Here is an 18,504-nt window from a genome sequence, read left to right on the forward strand (position 1 = left end):
GCAGAATTATGGTTTGCCTAGGAGGTGTCCCCAGAGACTCACAAGTTGAAGGCTGATCCCCGGGGCAGCAGTGCAGGGCAGCTTTTGGAAGGGACTGATCAAGAGGGCTCTGACTTATCAGGGTATCATCTACTGCTGGGTTAATAATTTGATGATCTCATGGGGACATGGTGGAAACTGATGGTAGTGGGACCTAGTTGGAAGAAATTGCTCCCTGGAGACAACCCTGGAAGGGTATGTCTTGTCTTCAGCCCCTTCCTCCCGCCCTGCTTCCTGCTGCTGTGAGCTGAGCCGCTCTCCCACCATACCTCTCTGCCATGATGCTCTGCGTCACCTCAGGCCCAGAGCCACGGAGCAGCCAGCCAGGAACTGAGCCTCTAAACGTGGGCCAGAGTGTGTCTTCCTTCTGTATGTTGTGCATGTCACATCTTTTGGTCACAACTTTTAAAAGCTGATGACTACCAGCAGTGACCCTCTTGCCCATGTGGGACCCACCTGCAGCACACAGGGCCACTGTTTGTTACTTAGCTCTCCTGTGCACGGGTGTACGTGTGAGGTGCAGGACTGGGCATGTCCCAGCCTGTGTCACTGAGGTCTGACAGCTGTCGCCAGCCCATGCAGTGAGACTGTGGAGCCGCAGACCACACGAACCCGTGGTGGTCTGCTCTGCTGGGGAAGCCGGCGTGCACCTGGGTCAAGACAGACTTCACTGCATCCCTGGCCTTGCTCCTTCCTCTTCCGAGGAGGGAGAGTGGCAGCACCTCCGCCGTCCGCCCTGGATACGGCCTCAGTGGGCTGGTGTGGACGAAGGGTCGGCCGAGCACCCAGTAAGTCCGCTGTTAGGCTGCCGCCTGGGAACGTGAGCTGCTTTCTGGTGGTGGTGGTGGTGGTGTTCTCGCAAGATCTGGCAAGAAGAGGAGCTGCTTAGGAAGACCATGTATCCTCGTAGTGAAGCCCTGGAGCTGCCGGGGACTCAGTCACCCTGGGGCTGGTGGCTGGAGGGCCTTGTAGAGAATCGGAACCAGTGTTGTCCTACGGAGCTGCCGGGGACTCAGTCACCCTGGGGCTGGCGGCTGGAGGCTGAAGCTTCCTTGGAGAAGACAGGTGCCAGAGAGAGCCCCCAGCTTAGCCTGTTCCTTGGACAGCCACTGGGCCAGCCCCTGTGTGGCCAGAGTGTGGCCGAGTTGCGAGGTGCTGGGTCGGCCCCCACCTGGCACAGCCTGGTCTTCTGTCGACACTCGACACGTGGGTGGCTTCTGCGTTAAGTGAGAAGTACGCGTCTTTCCTCTTACAAAGAACAGCAGCGCTCGAGTCAGGCGTGGCTGGCAATGGGGTGGAGGGGAGGGCTCAGCACAGCCGCTGTTCTGCTCGCCCCCTTCACCCTCACTCCTTCCAGGGCTGGTCAGTGGCTCACTGCTCATGTACCTGTGGTCTGCCTGCCTGTCACTTAGCTCTTCTCTGCTGGCAGCAGTTGGAGACTATTTGGGGGATGGCTTGTCCCTAAGGTGCTTCTGTGCCGACTCACTTGGAAGCGAACCTTGCACCCTGTCAGACCTCCTGGCGGGAGCATGGCCTGTGCTGGGGGAAGCCCAGGTGGAGATGGACAGGGAGGAGCAGGTTGAGGCTCTTGCTGGCTGCATGTTGGGCCTCGCTCTTTATATACACTAACTTATTCTCTCCTCGTCTCCTCCTGTGCATCCAGTCAACAGGTGAGGAGGCCAAGTGGAGAGTCAAGTTGCAGGAATGTGGTGCAGCCAGGCTGGGCTGGCCCAGACCATGGCCCTGAGGCCTGCAGGGCCTGGCCTTTCCCTTACAGGGCCTCCCTATTGAAACGAGGTAGATACTGCATTTGTTAGACTTCTTGGCAGCAAAGAGGCATTGTTTCAGAAAACAGAGTCTGCAAGGTACAGAAGTGGTGGGTCACAGGTGTGCACTGGCCTGGCAACTGGAGAAGGGTGGGCTGGTGCCCAGTCCTCCCCTGTGCTGACCGCATTGCCCTTCCTCAGGGTCCCGTCCAGGAGGCTCCGAGTGAGGCCGGGAGAGTCTGCTCTGTCCTTCTGCCAGACTGCCTTGTCACTTGCCGTGTGTCCCGTCTTACCCAGGCCCTGGGGAGGGGCAGGGGTGGCACTAGGGCTGCTTTCCTCCTGCTCTCCCAGCACTACGCAACACCGCTTTGAAGTGACTCACCCGGTACGTCTTCTCCACAGGACAGATGGACGTGCTGGCAGGAGCAGGGTGGCTGCGGTTTGCAGAGGTGGGCTAGGACATTTGGTCCTGATTTGCTGAACCATTTGTAAAGGCCTGGCCAGGTGTGCTGCTCACTGGGGGCTGCTGAGAGCTGCTGAGCTCTTCGTTTTCTCACTTTGGGAGGCAGGGAGTGTCCAGCTCAGTCCCTGGAGAGCTGCTGAGAGGGTCCCTTCAGGAGATACCTGCCTTGGGCAGGGGAGAAGAGACCCCAGGCTTGTCTGATCTTCCAGTACGGTGACAGTGAGGCTGTGCTACCCACACCCTCGTGTCCTTGGTCTTTCACCTGCCATGGTCCACTCAGGGCTTGTCCAGCCCCATGGCATGCCTGGCCCTGGGGCTGGGAGAGCCCCACTCTGCCCTGGCAGCACCTGTCTGGACCTGCTGTCCCTTCTCAGGTCATCCTGTTTGGGGCTAGTGAGTGGCTAGAGCCCAACAGAGTGCTGCTTCTCACTTCCAGAACCTCCTGGCTCTGTGGACCCTGTTTTCTAAACTTTCCCAGAAAGACTCTTAAGCGGTTTGCTCTTCCCGGCTCTCTGTGCCCAGGCTTGACCACTTTCCCTCTTCGCATGGCCTCTGGCTTTCTGCTTGGTGCCTGAGCATCTGGGTGGAGGCTGTTTCCACGTCCTCCCAGGTGACCTGACTGAGCCGTAGGTGCCCAAGAGTAGCCTCGCTGGGTGTGAGGGGCCAGGTGTGCAGTCTGGGTGCTCCTCTGGCATCCAGGGGGACGCCAGCACCCGGCAGACCACACATGGCCAGAGTGGGGCCCGGTCTGCCTGCTGCTGTGGTGTCTGCATCATGTTCTCAGGTGCAGAGGCATAGCTCCTGCTTGTTGGGGTGCGTGTGAGCCAGGGGCTTGCTGGGGCGCAGTGGAGACTGGCAGGGCACAGTGGAGACTGGCAGGGCAGTGGTGAAGAGCAAGTTGGCTTGCCTGGCAGGCCCAAGCCGTGTACAGTGGGCAGAGGGCAAGGGCTCGTCAGTGTCCTGGGCAGCTCGTATCTCAAACCCTCTTTTGAGAAATTCCACAGATACAAAAGCAGAGGACTAATTCATGGGGTGACCCTGTGTGTCCCTCTCAAGGCCCCGTGCAGGCTTCCCACTATGCCCTCTCCAGTGCACCCCTCCCACCTCTGTTTTCTGGAGAACTCAGACAAATCCCAGGTGCCATAGCATTTCAGATGCAGATGGCCCTTGCCTGCCCGGCTGCACTTCAGGTTTCCAGCTTTGCAGCTGCCAGAGGCACGGCGGAGGTCTACCCAGCACAGAGCGAGTGCACTTCAGAGGTTCCGTCTGACCTGGGGCGAGCACTGTGCAGCCTGGTCTTGGCTCAGATGACCACGGGGAGCAGCTGCGTGCTGCAGTGTGGCCTGTGACTGAGCCAGGATGTTCTGTGGGTTAGGGGTGTCCTGTGCCCTTCCACTCACATCCTGCCACCTTGGCCTCCCAGCATGTGCTCAGGATGGCAGTCCCTCTCCAGCTGAGCAGCAGCGCGCACTCAACACTCAGCAGCCTTCTTTTGTACAAATCAGAACCCAGATGCTGGGCTAGGCTCCCGCCCCCAGCCGTCCAGCCACGCTTGCCTCTGCCCCCCCTGCCGGCAGGGGGTTCCTGGAGTTTTCTCAGTCAAGACAGGAAGTACAGTAGCCTCCTCCTGAGCATGCTCCTTGAACCCGTCTTCCTGTACACTGGCAGCAGGCGTGCCTCTGAGTCTTAGGGGAGACCCCGGGCATTCTAGAGGTTGTTCCTGGCATCCCAAGACTCCTGATGTCCCTGAAAGAAAAATATCACTTAGAGCAAGACTCTTTCTTCCATTTCCATTTTCTTTAATAAATACACATCAGCCGGGTCAGACCTGCCTGAGCAGCTCACCGCAACGTCCTCCCCGAAGTTGAGTTCTTATTAATGGGCAGCCGCCAGCTTCATCATGGAGCATTGGTACTTTTTGTCACCTGAGTGATGAGAAATGCTGAGTGTCCTGGGTGGGGAGCTCGGGCTGCTGGGGCAGCTCACCCAAGAGAAGCCTGCCCACTGGGCCTGGGTGTGTCCAGGACTTAACTGCGTACAGAGGGCCAGGGTTAGCCTCGTGGTTCTGAGCTCACGGCGTCCCGCCTCGCCGACCGGCAGAATTGAGGTGGGGGTGATGGCATGGTGCCGAGCAGGGTCACTGGGCTGATGTGGCACCGAGGCACGGCTCTCAGCAAGGCAGCTGCTGGGATCCTGTGGGCAGGTCAGACGTGGGTCATGGAGGGACTTTTGTCTGTTGTTGTGAAGTGAAACCAGCATGCGCTGCCTCTGTGCCTGGGACCCATCTTCAGACCTGGGTGTGGGTGGCCCTGTTGGGACAGACCTGGTCTGGTTGCCACTCACTGCAGGATCTTGGACACAGCGCCCAGCCCTGCAGAGCTGTGTCCCAAGGGTGAAGTGAGGGGACCAGGCCAAGTGAGTTGAAATTTGGCTCTGTCGGCCGAGGAGACCAACAGTGTGGTCAGCGACAACTGCTGTGTGACACTGTGCAGGTGGGCCGTGAAGGCAGGAGCCCTGTCTGTTCAGCTGCTCTCGGGTGTGGATGCTTAGTGGCAGCCCATCTTATTGGAAGTTGGATCCTGTGCTCTCAAAAGGCCCTCCCCGGCATGAGGCCGACAGCCGTAGGGGCCTACAGCCGTGTGGGCTGGACAGCCATGTGGCCGACAGCCGAGTGGCCGTGTGTGTGAGCATGCCTGGCTGAGTGCCTGTGGCAGGGCCGGATGGAGCCCTGCTGCCTGGCCTCCATCTGGCTGTGCATCAGGTCACCCTGAGCTGCAGGCAGTGGCAGGACAGCAGCCACCATTGTTGAGCAGGCTGGGGGCGGAGGACCTGCACTTCAGCTCCCTTCCACGTGCTTTCAAGCTGTCACTGCGAGGTTCTGCCCCAGCCTTCTCTCAGACTTGGAGATTTCAGCAGGTAACCACGGAAATCATACTTCTTATTACTGATTTTATTTTCACTCATTTTGGAATATGATATCTGGAAAAAAAAATCTATATAGCATCAAGATGCAGTTCTGAGCCTGGTGCAGTGGCACACATCTGCAATTCCAGTGACCTGGGAGGCTAAGGCCAGAAGATTGCACGTTTGAGGCCAGTCTTAGCAACCTAGGAAGACCCTGTCTCAAGATATTAAATAAAAAGGGCTGAGACAGAGACAGAGCCTCCTGTATCCAATCCCCAGTATGCAAAAAGAAAGACGACTGTCATAGAGGGCTGGGGTCACAACTCAGTGGCATAGAGCCTGCCCAGCGTGTGCGAGGCCCCGAGTTCTATCCCCAGCACCACACACACCAAAACATGTACACATTTGCTGGCCAGGTCACCTCCATGGGAGCTGTCATCTGCTCCACTCCGCTGGGCCTACAGCCGTCTGTTTCATCTTGGTGGAAGGTGTCCCTGTCTGTCCAGCTGCTCCCATGTGCGGACATCTTATTGGAAGTTGGATCCTGTGATCTCGAAAAGTCCGGAGCCTGCAGTGTGTTCAGATCTGGGGTCACTGCTGTCCCCTTTCCCTAGTGCCCTTACGCCATGGACAGCCTCACTGGAGGTCTTGCACAAGTCTTGCACAAGGCCTCCAGTTGGACTTGTTGCCAGCTCTGGTGACTGCCACACAGGTGCCACACACATGGCCTTACTAGGTCTGGGTGGCACTTCCTTGTCTTTGCAGGACGGAGCGTGTGCTCAGGCTCCCTGGCAGTTACCGTGTAATTAGGTTTGAACCTCCAGTGTCCAGAGGTGGCTATGCCCCTTTCAGTGTTGCTTTGTCCTTGGTTCTGGTTATGTCCAGGTCACCTCACCATGTGCCCAGGGTCATGCAGTGGCCCTGGGTTGGGTCCTTGTACCCAGTATTGGCAGTGGTGGGCACTTGGCCATCTCGCAGGGGGCCCGTGTGCCTGCACGGAAAGCAGGGAACATGCATCCTAACACCTGGGAGCTGGTCCTTTTCCTTGCTTCTGTCCTATGCCCGTTGGGTGGGACCAAGGCCACTGTAATTCTGGCCAGAGGTACGGCCCAGGCTGCTTGGCCCTGGGAGCCTGAAGCCACTTCTGCTAATTTGGGCCTGCCTGTCCCTGGTCTATCAGCACCTCCTGTATTTTGGCTTCTCGGTGGGTAGTGCCGCTGCCCTGCAACCTTCTCTGCGATGCACCTCTGCTCCTGGTGTGTGAAGAGCTGCCCACAGGTGTCCAGCTGGCTGGGCTAGTGACCCAGCGCCTCTCCCTGCAAGTGACCCCTATGAGTTGAGGCCCCTGGCCCTGAGCTGGGAGCTGCTTCTGCCTTCAGCTAGCCCACAGGGCCAGTCGCTGCTTTCCTTGGGAGGCAGGTGCTTCCTGTGAAGCTGATGCTGTCAATCATTGCAGCGCCAAACAGCTCGAAGGGTTGGGAGCTGGGTCTGCAGGGAGGCCTGATGCCATTCAGGCCAGTCTCCTGTAGTGGGAACCTGGAGTTGCTCCCGGGGTCTGCCTGGTCCTGGCCCCTGGCTCAGAGCTCTGGAGCTCCTGGGGATTTCCTGGTGTTGGGGTGCTTTCTGTTATTCCCTAGAAGCCTCTTTCTGCACATGCAGCTTATGATAATGACTTAGGGTGGGACTCGTCCCAAATATGAGAGGGTCTGGGCCTCGGGCCTGGCAGCCCCACCCACTCACCTGGGGAGTGCCCAGGGAGCTGGCGGGTCCATCAACCCTCCTCATGCCCCACCATGGTGCTTCACAGTCTGCACCTCCGGGGAGCCTGGCTGGGCACTCAAGTCTGTGGGGACCGGAGCTGCACTTGGGACCTGTCAGGAGCTTTCCTGTGTCCTTCCTCTCACACCTGTCAGTGTGACTACAGTGGTTCCCCATTACCCATGGAGGGCAGATGCTTGAACTGGCCAGTGCTGAGCCCTCTGTGTGCCGTGTCTTCCTGAACATGTGTGGTATGAAAGAGTCAAACTTGTCAACCAGGCACAGTGAGATGAGCAACAACTGCAGGTAGGACAGTTCTCATAGTGTGCTCACGAAGGGTGTGCGACAGTGCTATCTTCTCAGAGTGCCCCGGGACTACTCACCCTTCTCGAAATGCCCTTGAGGTGACTCTGAAAGCAGGCCCCGTATAGCTTTGGCATATCTGAATTGCAGCAGCACAACCCTTGCACCCCAGGGCTGTTGTTAAGTAAAAAAAAAAAAAAAGGCTACTTGAACATAAGATTGTGGTATTGTGACAGTTGATCTGACAGTTGAGACGGCCACCATCCAGCTATGAGTTATTGACGAGAGGGCAGCATATACAGTGGATGTGCTGCTCGAAGGGGTGACTTGCATCATGGGCAGATGGAGCAGGACAGTGCAGGAGTTCATCATATTGCTCAGAATGGTATACAATTTCAGACTTAGGAATTATTTCCAGAATTTTCTGTTTTAATATTTTAGACCCGAAGTTAAAACATGAGTCCTTGAAAGTTACAGGTAGATAGTGTCAGCTGAATCAAATCATGTGAAGTCTTGCTGGTGTCACATTCCACCTGATCCCTGTGACTGCGTGGCATGTGATGCTAAAGTTCCGGCTGTGGCTGGTGTGTGCCATCTGCCACGCCCTGAGCAGACGGACTCTTGTTTTTGCGCCAGGGAGTTTGTGTGCATGTTAGTATCTTTCTGAAGGCAAAGTGGCGTACTCCAGCTCAGTACCCAGGCAGCTGATACAGCTGCTGATTGAGACGTGGGCAGCCAGGCACAGTGGCGCACACCTGTCATCCCAGAGATTCAAAAGGCTGAGCTGGAGGATCACAAGTTCCAAGCCACCTGAGCAACTTAGCAAGACCCTGTGTCAAAAATAAAATGAAAAGGGCTGGGAGTGTGGCTCAGAAGTAGAGGACCCCTGCGTTCAGCCCCCAGGACCCCTAAACAAATAAAGAGATCCATACATGGGCAGTGCTTTTGAGTACACCAAGACCACAGGTCTGACTTCACCTTGCCCTGGGTGCAGGGGCATGCAGAGGACTGGGCTGGGCTCTGGTGGTGTGGGGTGCTTGGCCAGCAGCATCAGAGTTTGGTGTTGCTGTGCATCTCCAGGGCATGCGGGGTCATTGGGCCCTTAGAGCCTGGGGCAAGGGGCCACCCCTGAACCCAAGGGAAAGGTCTTCGAGCTGGGGACTGAGTCTCTTGGCATGTGATGCTGAAGCCTGGCATCTGAAGTTTGGGTTCCAGAGTCTTTGGTTTCCAGCAAGTATGCCAGCAGCATCCGGGGGACTTGGGGACGCTGATGGTGACAGACACTGGAAGAGGGAGCCAAAGGAGCACCGTGGGATCCTCAGAGGGTTGCAGAGCCTGGGACAGCATAGTCCCCAGCACCTGCTCCTGATGCTGTCCCACTGGGAAACTGCGGCCAGGTTAGGCCTTTCAAGAGTGCCTTTTAGACTTCCAGAAGTATTTATGGTGGGGTTAGAACTTTTGTTTGATGTTCTGATCAGTTATACCTGACAGCAGGACGCATGTCGATCCACTGTCCAAGGTGGAGCAGCTTTTCACTTCTCTGGTTGTACACGGAGTAGAGTCACACCACTCGTACAGTCATACATGTGCCTAGCTAGGGCAGTGACGTCCCTCTCATTCCACCATGTCCCCTCCCCTGTCCTCCCCTCCCTCCCCTTTGCGTGATCCAAAGTTCCTCCATTCTTCCCATTCTCCCCACCCCCAATTATGGGTCAGCATCCACTTATCAGAGAGAAGATTTGGCCTTTTGTTTTTGGGGATTGGCTTACTTTGCTTAACATGAGATTCTCCAACTCCATCCATTTACCTGCAAATGCCATGATTTTATCCTCTTTTGGTGCTGAGTAACATTCCATTGTGTACATATGCCACAGTGTCTTTATCCATTCATCTGTTGAAGGGCACCTAGGTTAGTTCCACAGTTTAGCTATTGTGAGTTGAGCTGCTGCAAACATTGAGGTGACTCAATCATCGAAGTTATGCTGTTTTTAAGTCCTTTGGGATTAGAATTTTTAAAAGCATATATATTTTGGAATTTTTCATTTTTCTACAAGGAGTATTTTGGGGGCAAGGGGGAATCAGGCTTAGAAGGTACTTTCCACACTGCCCCAGGTCTTCCTGAGCAACGGGGACTGTGTAGCAAACCCTGTGTGTGCAGAGCAGCGTCCGGCCTTCTGGGGGCCGGTTCCTCAGAAATCCGCCATTGGCCAGTGGTGGGATGTCTCTTTGGGCCTGCGGTAGCTTCTGAGGTGTGACTGGCCTCCCATTCCTCTGACCCCAGCACCGGGACTGTCTTCACCCCCAGATTGTGTGTATTACTATCTCAAAAACCCAAGTCCAGAATTGGGCCAGGGGTTCTGGGTGGTGGGAGGAGCCCGCCGACACCAGCCCTGGGTCCTGAGCCACCCAGGCAGCCCTCCAGTTGTGGCGCCTGAGCCTGGCACGTCCTAGTAGGAGCCTGCTCCAAGTCTCCTTAGCCATGGTTCCGCCCTGGGATTCAGACCCCAGGGACGAGCAGGGCTTGGCTACGCCAGGTATTATCCATATTCTCAAAGACTCAGTGGCCTCTCCGTGTCACACCTTGGAACTCTGTGTCCAGAACTCAGGGACGCTGTGCAGCTGCCATCTTCTCCCTTGAACAGGCAACTAGTGGCCGTGGTGCGGTCTGTGAGGACGTGAGTGCTCTTGCAGAGCAACTCGCCCCATGTGAGAAGCTAATTTTAAAAGAGAAGTGTGATTCCAGTGTTCTTCCTTCCTATCTGGGAAGCCTCCACCACAGAAAGCCGCTGTCCGGGCTGTGCCAGGCTCAGGTGGTGGGTGGGCTCCAGTCTCCTCCTCGCAGCGTGTGGAAGCAGACAGAAGAGTTCCTGGATGCAGCCAGACGGGGGTTGAAGGAAGCCCCCCATGCTTGCTGTAGCCCCCCCCCCCCGATGTGGGTCTGGTGGCCTCCAGCACCTGTCCTTTCCTGCCACCCCTCCCGCCCTGTGCCCTGGGCTGCATCTCTGTTAGTGTCCAGACATGGGTGGGATCTGGGAAGAGGCGGGCTCCTTAATGTTCTGGTCTCTGCAAACCCCCTCAAGATCACCCAGTGGGGTAAGGTGGCGGCCGAACAGAAATGAACCAAGCACCCCACCTGGTGGGTATGGCCAGGAGTCGGGAGTGCCCTGCCTCAGCTGGGCACCACTGTGTTGGTCATGGGGTTTCTCTGGCAAACCAAAGTGATGGAATGGAAACTGTCCTGCCTTAGAAGTGAGAAGGGCACTGTCTTTCCATCATGGCCGGGTTCTCCTCACGGACTCCCTGGGCAGCGTTGTTCAGTGTGGACAATTTGTGCCGAAATGGGCAGTTTCTCAGCAGTGCTATCTCTCTCTCTCTTCTAGATGGACTTTCTGGCCGAGACCAGCCCGTGGAGCTGCTGAACCCTGCCCGCGTGAACCACATGCCCAGTGCGGGTAAGTCAGCACACCCTGTGCCCCGAGGCCCTGCCTTGTCAGGGCAGCGAGGTGCAGCCACTGAACTCCAGGCCCAGAGGCCCTTCTCTTGGGAGAAAATGGACATGGCTTGATGCAGCCCAGAGGGCAGAGGGAGGCCGATCTAGAGGTCATGTTCTCCCCAAGAGCTGTTGCTTCTCATGGTTAACAGCTCAGGCCCTGGTCCAGGGAGACCCTGTGGGGGAGTTCTGAGCTGGTGTGGGGTCCAGCCTGGTGTGGTGAGGCCATGGGCAGTTCTCCTGTTATCTATCAGCCTCCTGTTTCTGCTGGGTAAGGGTCAGAGAGGGGTACCCCGGCACTTCTCTGTCTTCAACATAAAGCAAACGAGCCACCAGGTGTGATGACCGATTTCAGATTCCGCAGACGACATTCTGAATATCACACATGCAGCCGTGTCTCCAAGTCTGGGGAATGGAAACTCTCCCTATTCTTTCTCCATAAATCCCTCTCCCCACGTGGAGTCCCCATTGGAAACTCCGGGCGAGGGTCCCCTCCTTCCAGACCCTTGACCTTACGAGGCAGAGCCACAGCCCCTCCAGGTCTGGGTCAGTGAGCTGCTGGACCCATCCCACACATGTGCCACGCCATGCCATCACCTGTCCTCTCCCACTGCCACACCTGCTTGGTAGCACAGCTGCTGTGCCCTCGGGGGCCCAGTGGGTCTGCCCACGGCCTCGGCTTCCTGGTGTGCCTTGGAAAGAAGTGGAAGTGGGCTTAAAGCCGGGCTGCACGTTCCCAAGCAGAGGTTTCTGTCTTTGCTCGCTGAGTCTCTGAGGTCAGCCAAGGGTCATTTTTGGCATTTCCCCAAACTCAAAGCCCTCGTGGAGTCACGGCTGTGCTCCTAGAAGACCCTGGAGCTTTCCCCTGGGGCCCGGCTCAGCCTCCGCGTTCCCACGGGACACATGGGCAGGTTTTCCACTGTGTGCAGATGCTCGGTTTCCCAGGTGTGGCTCCGGTGAGCAGCTCTGACTCCCACTGTGTCTCCACTGTGTCCAGCTGGGTTGTTTGTTCACACTAAGACTGAGCTCAGCCATGGTGACACAACCTCTGCCGCCCTCCCGGTGTGGTGTGGAACTCATGAGGGATGGGCTATGGGAAGATGGGGGACATGCTTGTTTCCAAGCAGACCAGAGGAGGGCTCCACCTTGCTTGCCAGAGGCCCAGCCCCCACTGAGTGTGAGGGCGGATGGTGGACTGCAGTGTTGGCCAGAGCAGACGCCCCTTGTCGGCGGGGCTCAGGCTGCGTCTCGTATCTGAGATGGATAGCGATGCCTCTCTGCAGAGTTCTCCTAAGCTCAGTTGTGTCAGCCCGGCAGTGGCTCCTCAGTAGGTATTACCTGTCACTGTCACCTTGGCCCACATCCGAGGTCCTACGGGACATCGCCATGATGTGCTGGTTCAGGATCTGAGTGCTTTCTGAGGATTCACCTGCTGCCTGCTCTGGAGCAGCCTGCGGTTCCAGGAGCGGGAAAGTGCTGTGTGGCCAGACTCGTCCTCTGCCCACCTCCTCGCTGGCCACAGGCTTGGGCAGTCTGGGTATCCTGCCGTGGGCTTGTTTTCCACCCCGGAGGTCAGGGTGTTTGCAGCACAGTTTGAAACCAGTGTGTGTGTGGTGTGCTGGTGGGCAGAGGGAGGCTGCCCACGCACAGTGTGCACAGGCTGCTCGCGGGCGGCGGCCACAGCAGTGGCTTGGGCAGAGCAGCCTTCCCGCTCCATCTTGGGCCTTTTCCTGCAGCATCAAGTGGCCTGAGAGGAATAGGGCACCTCCAGTTGTGCCAATGCCTTCAAAGCCACCTTCCGTGAGGTGGGACCAGACGTGTCTGTGGTGCCTCTCCGTCAGTCTTGATCTGCCGGCACTCACTCCTGGCAGTGGGGTCCCGGCTGGCCGTGTTCTGCACCGGAAGGTACCGTATCTGAAGGCTGAGAGAGGTGCCCAGCTCAGTGAGCAGTGGCCCCAGCGCCCACTGGAGCTGTCCCTGGCAGGCACACTTCCCGGCCCGCTGTCTCCTTGGCCTCTCCACCTCTCGTTGCTCTGCACAGAGGCATGCTCAAGCATTTCTGCTGATCGTGGCTCTTGTTAGACCCTCTCAGTCCTAGTGGACTCTCACTTCAGTGGACAGGCATCACCATATCCTCTGCTTCTGTGCCACCTGAGTCACGGCTCGGAGCCGTGCCAGGTAGCACACCCTATTCTGGGGAAGTCTGTGCCAGAGGGTTACTGGGACTGATTCTGATTTCTTCTTAACTTTTTGTATGTGAGTAAGACTTTCCTTCTTCCTGTACTTATTTTTCCCCTTTAGTTAGACATTTTGGGCTGGAATATACCTCAGTGGTGGAGAGATGCCTAGCAAGCACGAGGCCCTGAATTGGACCCCCAGCTCCACAAAGAAATGAAACCAATGTTAATGGTGACGTAGTTCTGTTATAGCAGAAAGCCCATCCCATGCCTGCTGCTGCCCATGTCCTTCCACATCAGCATCGAGCCACCCACCTCGGGAAGAAGCAGGTGCTGCAACTAGGACACGGCCTGTCCTTTCTCCTTCCAGAGGCCATCGAAGTCCTTCTCAGTCAGCGGAAGGGCAGCTGTGTGAGGGGCTGTATGCAGAGGCAGAGCCCAGCCTAGACGTGCGGGGGGTGGGGAGCTGGGGCCTGGTGTCTGCTCAAGATGCCCTGCCCAGAGTTAGCTGGAGGACACCACAAGATGAGAGGAGGTCAGCCAGAGGCTGGGCTGTGGCTGTGGCTGTGGCCTCTCGGTCATGAGGGCAGGTTACAGGGGGCTAAGAACTGCCCAGTCATTCATTTCTGAGTCCTGGGAACAGACTCGCCCTCGTGGAGAGGAAAGACTGCTCCAGTGCGCAGTGTCCGGCTCCACCTCCTCCTCGGGCTGAAGTGAAGGGCCGTGGCCAGGGGCCAGCTGGTCGAGCCCGCAGCCGAGGCCTGCTGAGCCAGCCCACTGCAGCTCCGTCCCCTTAGGCTGTACTGCCATGTGACTGCCAGCACGTGCACTTTGGGACAGGCTGACTTGGCCCTGGGACTATGTGGCAAGCACCCTTGTGGACCAGAAGCCACACCTTCCTGCCCATTTACCACCTGGCCACCATTGCTCACCAGGTGTGGTGCCAGGTAATGCCCAGACTCCAGCGTCCCCTGTGTGGTTGAAGGTTCATTACCCCCAAGAACATCTAATGGACTTCTCAAGGCCGTCTGTCCAGCTGCCACCCTCCACTCTACCCTGACCACCTGCTCTCCCCGGCTCTCGAGAGTGGCCCTATGTTTCTCCCTTGCTGTCTGCTTTCCACCGATGGGACAGCAATTTTCCTCTGACTCTCCCTTCCCTCCCATTAGACTTAGGCACTCACAAGGACAGTCCCATGTCAGGCACCTTTGTCTCTGGGACCTCAGGGGCCAGAGCAGCATCCTTTATGTGGCTAAGCACAGGGTGCATTTTTCTTCTGTTTCTTCCACCTTTAGTGAAGTGTCCATTCCTGCCCTTTTACTTTGGGCTCAGTATTAGAGGGACCCAGTGAAGGGTCCTGCCCGGGGCTCATGGAAGCACTGGGAGCTAGGTGGCCTTGGGTGCTGTCCGTCTCTGATCTCCACATGGCGTCAGCAGGCCTGGGCTGCCTCCTGGGCGTCTGGGGCTGCTTGGCCTTGGCAGGTGCATGGAAGAGAGAAGCAGGTGGGCAAATACCTGTCCCACTGCACAGAGGGGCCTGGGCTCTCCACAGCCTGTTATACTGCACTCATGCCTCCTTGTACCCTCTGGTCTGCTGGCCCTCGCCTCGTGGCTCTGCTGTGTCCCTGGCACGAAGGACCCCCTTACCCTCTGACCCACCCAGAGGCCTTTGTGATGACGTCCTGGGAGTGACTCTCAAACAGCTGAGGGAGGAGGACGCTACTAGTTTGCCTTGAGAGAGTGTCTTGAGGCTCCTGATGGGTAGAGCCAGTGAGGTCCAGGTGCCCAGGGTGCCCAGAGGAGGGACCCAGCAGAGGGTCCAGGGCACTCTGGAGCTCTCACCTGCAGCCCCTGCATCTTACCCGAGGGCAGCAACTGGCCTAGATCAAGTGAGAATATCAGTCCTCTGGCTCCTGTCCTGTGTCCATGCTGGTGGTGACTGCTGAGTGGCTGTGAGTGGCACTCGAGCAGCTCTCTAGCCCCGCGCTGCCTCCTGCTCCCAGTACTGCCTCCGCATGTGTCTCCTCCCAGTGTCCTCTCTCCGGCTCTGTCCTCTGCAAGGCAGGTCTTGCCCTGCCGGGTGAGCCTGCTGTCTACTCCTCTGCAGGCATGATGGGCACCCAGAGGCCCGTGCTTCCAGCCCTGCTCAGCCTCTGGGCTGGGCCAAGAAGACCAGGGCTCCTCCGGCGCAGCTGAAGACCTCTGTGTAGCCCCCGCCTCCTGCCCCGTGCTCTCTCCCTCCCCAGAGAGCGGTTGCCCTGGCTTCTGCCTGACGCTTGGGGAAGGGAGGAGGGGCCCGACGACCTGCCCTTTCTGCGCTGTTTGGCCTCCTGCTTTCGGCCAGCCTCAGCCTCCCCTTGGGGCCCTGATACTGCCAGCCCTGCGGCCCTAAGCATGGAGCAGCTGAAGCCACAGAGCTCTTCTCTTCACCGCTGGCTTTCGAGCCAGTTTGCTTCTTTCTGATGAGATGGTGTCCAGGCGTTGTTCCACGTTTCCCAGCTCCTCGTGCACCACGTTGTCACTGTCGTGCGTCCCGTTGTGTGGCATGTGCTGGTGCTGGTGGGGTTGTGTCAGTGGTGTGTGCTGGTGGGGTTGTGTCAGTGGTGTGTGCTGGTGGGGTTGTGTCAGTGGTGCGCGGTGGTGGTGTTGTGTCAGTGGTGCGTGCTGGTGGTGTTGTGTCAGTGGTGTGCGGTGGTGGTGTTGTGTCAGTGGTGTGTGCTGGTGGGGTTGTGTCAGTGGTGTGTGCTGGTGGGGTTGTGTCAGTGGTGTGTGGTGGTGGGGTTGTGTCAGTGGTGTGTGCTGGTGGGGTTGTGCCAGTGTGTGTGCTGGTGGGGTTGTGTCAGTGGTGTGTGCTGGTAGGGTTGTGTCAGTGGTGTGTGCTGGTGGTGTTGTGTCAGTGGTGTGCGGTGGTGGTGTTGTGTCAGTGGTGTGTGCTGGTGGGGTTGTGTCAGTGGTGTGTGCTGGTGGGGTTGTGTCAGTGGTGTGTGCTGGTGGGGTTGTGTCAGTGGTGTGTGCTGGTGGGGTTGTGTCAGTGGTGTGTGCTGGTGGGGTTGTGTCAGTGGTGTGTGCTGGTGGTGTTGTGTCAGTGGTGTGCGGTGGTGGTGTTGTGTCAGTGGTGTGTGCTGGTGGGGTTGTGTCAGTGGTGTGTTCTGGTGGGGTTGTGTCAGTGGTGTGTGCTGGTGGGGTTGTGTCAGTGGTGTGTTCTGGTGGGGTTGTGTCAGTGGTGTGTGCTGGTGGGGTTGTGTCAGTGGTGTGTTCTGGTGGGGTTGTGTCAGTGGTGTGTTCTGGTGGGGTTGTGTCAGTGGTGTGTGCTGGTGGGGTTGTGTCAGTGGTGTGTGGTGGTGGGGTTGTGTCAGTGGTGTGTGGTGGTGGGGTTGTGCCAGTGGTGTGTGCTGGTGGGGTTGTGCCAGTGTGTGTGCTGGTGGGGTTGTGTCAGTGGTGTGTGGTGGTGGGGTTGTGTCAGTGGTGTGTGGTGGTGGGGTTGTGTCAGTGGTGTGTGCTGGTGGGGTTGTGTCAGTGGTGTGTGCTGGTGGGGTTGTGTCAGTGGTGTGCGGTGGTGTTGTGTCAGTGGTGTGTGCTGGTGGGGTTGTGTCAGTGGTGTGTTCTGGTGGGGTTGTGTCAGTGGTGTGTGCTGGTGGGGTTGTGTCTGTGTGTGTGCCTGTGCATGTAACTGCTCCCTAGAGTCCTGCCCTGGCCCTGCCTGGGCATTAAAAGCTGTGTCTGCAGCTTCCACTGAGGGATTGTTCCTGTCATCCCAGGGCTTCAGACAAATCCCCCAGAGGTGGAGGCCCTGCTGGCCAGTGACCACGTCACTCAGGGGAAGCCCCGCGAGGGGCTGATGGAATGGAGTTTACCACTGGCTTCCACTCAGGACGTCACTGCCCCTTCTTCCCCTTCACCTACTGAGCCAGGCCAGGAGACTGCAGGGACCATGGCTCGTGGCTCTTCCTCCCTGGGGAGAAGCAGGGAGGCCCTGGGAAGGAGATCATTCCCTGGTTGTCCCCAGCATCCTGGTGCCCAGACCTCGTTCCTCCAGTTGACCGCATCCCTTGAGAGGGCCAGCAGTTCTGCCTTTACGTTGAAGTAGAGCGAAAGCAGCCATGTGCTTCCTCCTTTCAGGAAGCTTTGTTTGAGTTAATTCTGAACAGTCAGTTTGAGATGGAGTTTAGTGTGGTTTTGGTGACAGAGTGAGTTCAGAGTGAGTGAGCTAGATGACCTCATCACAGGCACTGCTGGCTAGTGGGACCTTGTAACCCTGGACCCACTCCAAGAGATGGGCACTGACCCCTAGCCAGGGTGGAGCCCCAGACCTACCTGAAGTTCTGCCTGCTCTCCACACTGGGGACCAGCCTGCCCTGAACCATGGCGCTGGGTTGTGGAACCCAGACCCGACTCCATAGGGAACACTGTCCTCCCAGGGTGGTCACTCCCTGCCTCTAGGGCACTTGGTACTGTCAGAGTGAGAGGGTGTGGAATAGGGTCTCTTGGCTGGCTGAGGATGCCGTCTGTAACTTTGATATGTCCGACTGTCTTCCTCTGCCCTTGGGGTCCTCCATGAACGCCTTTTGCTGCCTGTGGACTTGGTAAGTTCTTTGAAGGGTCTGTGGCCACTGATGGCAGCTGGCTTCTGTGTCGTAGATGCAAGGCCTCGGCTGAGTGCTGGGCTCAGGCGTTGCCGTCTCCTGCTGCCGTACACTTGCAGGGCTGACAGCGTAAGGGTCAGGGGTGTCCGTTTCATCTTTTGTGGTAGGAAGCATTCTTGTGTCTCCGAGGACATGAGGCTATTTTCCTGTAGTATCCTCTGAAAGTTGTGACTTTCCCTTTGCCTTAGTTGTGGAGATGTCACGGGTGTTTCCCTCTCCTGGCAGTGTGGACTGAATACTCTGTCTTTCCACGGTGATCTGCAAAGGACCCCCTCTACTTCAGGAGCATCTTGATTCCTGTTGAATTTGTTCCTCAGTGTAGTTTAGAATCGGCCTTTAAGGTCATGAGTACCTCCACTGGATCTCAAGGTCAGGGGGGCGGAATTGGTATCTTTTCAACAGGTGCGCTGGTCCTGTGTGTGGGCGCTGCCCATCTAGTCAGGTTATTAGTCAGGTCGTGTAGAACGTCCTTGAGCCATGCTTGGGGACTCTCATCCACAGTCTGCCCGTGTGTTCTCCGTGTCAGGGACTCTCTTCTTGCCATGTGCAGAAGTGCTGCGGGTGTTCTCTGTTGCTCTTAAAGCCTGGCCCTGGAGCATCTTGTGACTTCTGTCTTCAGCCTTGGCAGCTTCGCAGCACCCCCCACCATCGAGGTGAGACAGGAGTGTTGCCCGGGTGCGGTGGTCCGCCATCCCAGGGGCACAGCAGCTGAAGCTCTGCTCCTTCGAGGTTCACAGTAAAGCAGCATCTGCTGCGGCTCTGTAGAGGTGCTTGCTCGGTTAAAGCACTCCTATCTTGACTCACGAGGAGCTTTCCGAGCAGCTCCTATGGGATGTCACTCACGCTTGGGATGAGGATGGTCCTGTGCAGTGCAGCGGGTTGTAGTTGTAAGTGCTTTGTGTGTCTCATCTTGGTCAGTGCCACTGGTTCTGGCCCGGCGTCCTCTGTGCACCACCCCTGG

The 18,504-nt window shown here is 57.5% G+C and overlaps 1 protein-coding gene across 5 annotated transcripts in view; it reads left to right on the forward strand.

Annotated features, from left to right (window-relative positions):
- Positions 1-18,504, forward strand: part of Hdac4 (histone deacetylase 4) — a 257,766-nt gene that overhangs the window by 117,233 nt on the left and 122,029 nt on the right. For all 5 annotated transcript variants that reach the window (XM_027951670.2, XM_071619494.1, XM_071619496.1 and 2 more), the window contains exon 3: positions 10,614-10,685. In XM_027951670.2, the coding sequence (XP_027807471.2) occupies positions 10,614-10,685 (72 nt within the window). The remainder of the gene's footprint in view (positions 1-10,613; positions 10,686-18,504) is intronic.

The sequence above is a fragment of the Marmota flaviventris genome, chromosome 11 (genome assembly GCF_047511675.1).
Source record: "Marmota flaviventris isolate mMarFla1 chromosome 11, mMarFla1.hap1, whole genome shotgun sequence".
NCBI lineage: Eukaryota > Metazoa > Chordata > Mammalia > Rodentia > Sciuridae > Marmota > Marmota flaviventris.